Source organism: Anopheles nili, chromosome X (genome assembly GCF_943737925.1).
Source record: "Anopheles nili chromosome X, idAnoNiliSN_F5_01, whole genome shotgun sequence".
NCBI classification, from domain to species: Eukaryota; Metazoa; Arthropoda; class Insecta; order Diptera; family Culicidae; genus Anopheles; species Anopheles nili.
Window position 1 is genome coordinate 205,377 of NC_071293.1, and position 6,125 is coordinate 211,501.

A 6,125-nucleotide genomic window follows, 5' to 3' on the forward strand; every position below is an offset into this window, starting at 1 on the left:
ACTTCTAGCACAACGACTAGAAGAAACCTTACGTTTGGGATTTGGAGAGCTCGATATCACTCAACCATCGCGTCATCCAAAACCGAGCACTCATATCCATGATACTACTAAGGTAGTTACTGGTGATGGCGATGGCAAAATAAAAAAGCAAACATCGGATGAACATAATTTACAAGCTGCTCTGCAAGCTGAAATGCGTCGTCAGTGCGGGAGCATTAAGGCACGTTTTTTATTGGAAAGACGACTACCTCAAAACGGCAGTGTACCAACTGAAAAGGAATATTCGAATCACGTAAGTATAATAGTTTTTTTTAACTTATCAGAAACATAACATAAGATACTTTATTTGACACTAAGTATATTCCTGAATCGTGCAATGAATCAATTATGTGGTAATACTACGGACATTATAAATGATAAATACCTTGATAACCTTGAATACCTTTAATAATAATACCTTTTATAAAACCTTGATAAATGCAAACTACTACTAAATTCTATTCCAAATTACCATCTATTTACACATAAATCAGAAAAAAATGTTGGTGAGAATGAATTTTGGTGAGAAACCAATGAATGAAGAACAATTGGGTTTTAAATGTTATTGTAATTTATTTAATAATAATTAACATGTGTATATCATTACAAAGATCAACGTTAGTATTTTTGGACTTTGTTCAGTATTTTTAACTATTAATTAAAAATTACATGCTTTTAATGCATCTGGAAAGTTTTAGATAGTAAATAAATGATCATTATTTGATTGTATGCTTCAATTTTTTGTTTCATTATGTTTATGAAACAATATTATGAATAGTTGCTTTTTTGTGCTATAGAAATTCAGAGCAAGGATTTATCATGTTTAAATTATTTTCTATTACTGTAATGCATACCTAGTTTATAGAATTCTAATGTCTTATTTCGTCGAATATTCGTACTCATCGATAAAAAGGTTATATTGCGTTTATATCTCTCAGTTTTGTACTAGATATTTGATATTTCTCTTAGCGCTGTTCTAAATTAATTTATTAGGATAGAAAAAAAAGTAATGATTGCATAAATTGACAAAAAAAGTGCTTTGGACGAAATAAATGAGTAATTTTATGGAAACAGAAGCAGACTCAAAATACAATTAAATTATGGTTAAAAATATATAACTGTGGATTTGTTGGGCATGATTATCTTCTGTCAACCAGTTTCTGAGGGATTGAAAGTTTGCACCTTTGAATATAAACAATAGAGCTGACGGCAGTGTAGGCTAGTGTGCCAGTCCAATTTGTCATTTGGGAAAAAAACAAAACTACAGATTGCAACAATCTTAAGAGCTTTGCCTTTTATCGTAATTTGTTCAGATAATTATAGCATAGTTTACTAAAAAAGCAAGAACATGTGGTGTACAGTTAGCAGTATTGCAAATTAGTTGGAAGGGCGTTGAAAGGTGAATCCCTCGCCTGGACGTGCTCTGAGTTTGAATGAAAAAAAAAAACAAGCATCTCAGCTAGAAGGCATTATTGTTAACTGCGCCGATTTCAACAATGGAATTATTAGTTTTATTTTGAATTTTTATTAATTTTAAACTGTTGCTGAAGCATGTTACAATAAATTCAATCCAATCACTTCTCCCAAAAGATGGGGGTGTTAGAGAATAACAGTATTTTAATATTTGTAAAGGTTTTTGTTCGCTCGACAGTTTTTATCGATAGTTTTGCAATTGAATAGTATTATTTTATAGTATTGTACTCTTGAAACATGTGACGAATATGCTTGTTTTGTTATTTGAGTTTTGCGACATTTCACCGAAGTGTTAATTAGTTATTTACAAGTTATCAATGAACATTTTGCCTGTAAATCGAAAAGGGACACAAGTACAATAGTTTCTGCTGCATCAGGAATTTTTCTGCCTCGAAATGATAAGAGAGGTATTTTAATGCGATAGTTGTAAATATGTCCAATACTGTGGAAGATGATGCCGGCGTCCAGGGACAAAAAGTGTTGGATCGCATCACGTCACTACTCAATAGTGGTTCCTCATCAGCAACTGCGGGGGCATCGACTACGGGTGCGAAATCGCTATTGCCATCATTGGTGCTGGAAGACATTTCGCAGAATCGTACCGTTCACGAAGAAGAAATCTTACTGATCAATGGTATACCAGTGCGCTTGCCAGCGGAAAACTCCGAGCACAGCTCCAACAGCAACGGAACTGACGACGATGCAGTTACGATACGAGACGCGTTGCGTGCAGGCGAGATTCCGTCTATCGTAGTATTAAACCGTATTATAGAAAAGCTACATAAAAGTAACCCTGGACCAGGCATGATGGTGGCAGTGGAGACCTCGCTTACTGTGACCAACTGTCGAAAAACAACGGAAAAGTGCGTTGTGCAACCAATTTCTAGCGGACGTGCTGACGAAGCTATTGAAGAACCGTGGGAGATTACAGAAGAGCGCATTGAGAAACAGCTGTATAACAGTCGGACGGTCGAAATGACCGAAAAATATCGGGCCGATGGAAATGCATCGAATCAGAAGTATTGTTGGGCTAGTGGCAGCGTTGATTCTGGTCAGTGGACGGAAACTGACGCTCAAGAAATGAAGCCGACAGTGGTAATGTTTAAAGTGCTATGTTATATTTGTATTGCTTTTCGCATCTTAGTATGATTTTATTCACTGTATAATGAATTTTATTCGTGATGTGGAGTAATGAGAACGAATTTACTAAATGTGCTTTCTTGTATTTTGACTCATTTCAGGAAGCTGTGTTATCAAAAACTGAAGACCTTTTGCTGCACTATACGGAGGGAAATCTAATATCGGGCTCATTAGATGGTCTGCTTGCTCATTTCACTCCCACTGTATCGTACATTCCGGATCGATCATTCATTTTCACCTTCCTACTTGCCGCTCGTCAATTTTTGCGTCCGGACGAAATTCTTGAGAAGACGCTCAAGGCAACTTTTAAGAATGGCGGAGCATCAAATTTGCCTCACTTGCTGGCTGCTTGGATGAACGATTTTCCATACGATTTCCGGGATGAACGTATGATGCGTTTAGTGCGTGGCTTTACAGAACAGCAGACGTCCTCTTCGCAGTCTGAATTTGATCGGAAAGCGTCAGCTCGTTCGGTGCGGGAACGAAATACCCTGTCTCGGGCTTTACGTCGGCTATCGCACAGGTTGGCAAAGTTAGAGAAATACGAAGTGGAAAAGAGTAATTTACAGCACTTAAAGTTCGGTTCGGAAGAGTGGAGGACAGCTCCTTCGCTAGTGGAGCTGGCTAGCGGGTCGCCGATGCTGATGGCGAATACATTGACCGCTATTGAAGCGGAGCGCTTTTCTTTTATCGGACTAGAGGAGTTTTTTCCCTCGTCGTATAGTGGTAACTCGGCGTCTAGCTCTTGTTATCGTAACACAGGTAGCAATTTGTTGGCATATGTGCAATGGTATAATCGGCTCACCTACATCGTTGCCACGGATGTATTGCGTTCTCCGAGAAAACGACATCGCGCTAGGGCGGTCGAGTTTTGGATCGAAACTGGTCGCGAATGCTTTAATCGAGGAAATTTTAACAGTCTCATGGCGATAATAGCTACGCTCACTGGTGGCCCTATAGGAAGATTAAAAAAAACGGTTAGTATATTCATTCTTAAAAAACAAATACGTAAAAAAATAACCTTACTAATACTATTTTTATTTCATAGTGGACAAAGGTAACATCTGCTTCGTCGTCCTTACTGTCGGGTATGACTTCATCGAGCATGATCTCTAGTGCAAGTGGCATTGGCAACAACTCTTCAATCTGCAGCAGCGCAGCTGGGGGTGGTCGACAGCAGCTTGCTATTCTAGAGCATCAAGCCGATCCTACAAACAACTTTGCCACTTATCGCGCTACGTTGCAGGCTGCTGCTTGGCGCAGCTGTCCATCCAACTCCCGTTCCTCATCAACGTCTTCTTCACAATCATCGCAGCACAATTCATCATGTTCATCCGACGAGGGTCAGGCTTCTACTAACGCAAAGAAGGGGTCTGCTGTGGCAGTTTTGCCGTTCTTTAGCCTATTGCTTAAGGATTTGCATTTTCTAAATGAAACAAGCGGAAGCTCTATGTAAGTGTACCAGTACCATAATAGACGCAACACAGCTTTTCAAGTGATGTTTCTTTCCAGTCTTCCAAATGGTCATATAAATTTTGATAAATGGCGTCAGCTTGGAGAGCGCTTGTTGGAGGTACGTCGCTGGCAACGACAGAGTAGCTATCAGCGACGATGTCGACTCGGACGGCGCCATAAGTCGATTTCAACGTCGGAGATGACAACATTACGAGAAGCTATTGAGCGTGGTCCAATTATTGGAGAAAAAGAAACGAATGCCTCTCTGGACACATCGAAAACGGCTGTCCGGGATCAAATCGATTCCAACAGTGGTGGAGCCATTGACGATGGTGAACGTGGAGCAGCTGCATTGGCCAAAGTTAGCTATGAACGGGAAACCCCTGAAGGTGCGGTTGAAAAAGCACATTGGAAAACACTACAACAGTATCACGCTTAAGTACTAATTTTTTCTTTTGGTAAGGGAAAAAGAACAGTATAAATGGTACCACATAAGTCATTACCTATTTATTGCTAGTTTTAATTTATATTGTACAGGATCTGAGTATTTTAAAATGGTAAAGTCACTTAATTATTGTGATTTTACAGCGTTTCTTAAGTTGCAGTATGCCGAGACACGGGCTTTTTGTGAACACTTCATAATTTTACAATATTTTTGCTAATTATAGAACACAAACTTTATCGCAATTTCGCTCTCTTAACATTAATTCGTAGTCACTTTATTGCCAACAGCTGCATTCCGAATAGTAGAAGATCGTGATGCGAAGGAATAATCTCAGCCGATTGCATTTTTATACCACTGGTCCAATAGTTTGATTTCGTTAGCCCCTTTGTGTATTTTTAGCTTAGTTAAATTATTTCTAACAGTATGCTGTTATATATCTTTCGGAGCTCAACATATGGTTTAAACCCGTAACTGGCAAGGTTATGAGCGGTTTGTTATTGCGAAATGTATTCAATTTTAAGTTGTCATTACATACCATCTGCATTTGCAGGGGTATATGCGTTAGAATAACATCAACCATACAAGTACTAAGATTTCATCGTAGTAACACTCGCCGGCAATCTTTTTTACAACTTATCTAATGAACATGTATTTTGAATAGTAATGTGTAGTGTTACAAACCATACAAAACTGACAAAAACACGAACGACTCATTCGATTCATACTTACAGAACCATAGTACTAATTTCAAGGCATCAAATATTCATATGTACGATGGCATTCAATAAATAGACGAAAGCTTAAATTATAAAACATTTTGTTACGTTTTTTATTGTTCTTTAATAATTCATCTCCGATTTCAATGTGATTACCATGGTGAATAAGCAAACAACAAGCAGGTAATGATGAGTACTTCAGCAACTAATGTTTCAACTAACTGTTTGGAATGGAAATGGACATGATAAGATATTTTTTTCTAGTTGGTATGGTTGCCGGTATTTTCTCTATTTGAGACTTGTGGTCAATAATCTCGACCCAACAGCAGTACGATCGCTGTTGAATTTTAATGAGGGTTTTTGGGAGTACGCTGTGGGTTACATGTACTTGCTGATTAATTATGCGAAAACGTACGTCAAATTAAGAGGGCACCCTCTGTTGCGGAAATGCGGTGGGAGGACGATGAATCACGTTGCTTGTGCACGGGTAATCTGACCCGAAGGTTGTCAGTGGGCAGCGGAGTAATACGCATTACGAATGTAGATTAGATACCTTGCGCCTTGTACTCAACGATGGTTCGGAGGGTAGAGCGTTCAGGAAAAAAAATGTAAGATTGAACTAAAGTGATGAAAACTAAACAGGAATCGTTAGTCAAAATTCAGTTCGTCGTTGGTTTGACCGCACAGCACTTCGGATGCTGGGATGTCGAAAACTAATGAGACGATGTACAATACCTAAAAGAGGTGCGAACAAGCGTGCAAACATCGATAAATCTGCATGACCTACGGTATTGATTGTTGATAGCATTTCCGAAACCTTGCAGGGATTATTAACTAGAGAATTATGCTTCAAGCTA

The 6,125-nt window shown here is 38.7% G+C and overlaps 1 protein-coding gene across 1 annotated transcript; it reads left to right on the forward strand.

Annotated features, from left to right (window-relative positions):
- Window positions 1–1,944: 1,944 nt before the first annotated feature.
- LOC128728599 (ras-GEF domain-containing family member 1B-like) lies at window positions 1,945–5,280 on the forward strand. Its single transcript, XM_053822227.1, has 4 exons — window positions 1,945–2,607; window positions 2,754–3,629; window positions 3,701–4,104; window positions 4,165–5,280. Exons 1-4 carry the CDS (start codon window positions 1,945–1,947, stop codon window positions 4,544–4,546), a joined length of 2,325 nt encoding a protein of 774 aa, XP_053678202.1. The 3' UTR covers window positions 4,547–5,280.
- The last annotated feature ends 845 nt before the right edge of the window (window positions 5,281–6,125 follow it).

Coding starts and splice junctions, on each gene's coding strand:
- LOC128728599 (XM_053822227.1), top strand. CDS start 1,945: ATGTCCAATACTGTGGAAGATGATGCCGGCGTCCAGGGACAAAAAGTG. Junction 2,608..2,753: donor AAGAAATGAAGCCGACAGTG/GTAATGTTTAAA, acceptor GACTCATTTCAG/GAAGCTGTGTTATCAAAAAC. Junction 4,105..4,164: donor GAAACAAGCGGAAGCTCTAT/GTAAGTGTACCA, acceptor GTTTCTTTCCAG/TCTTCCAAATGGTCATATAA.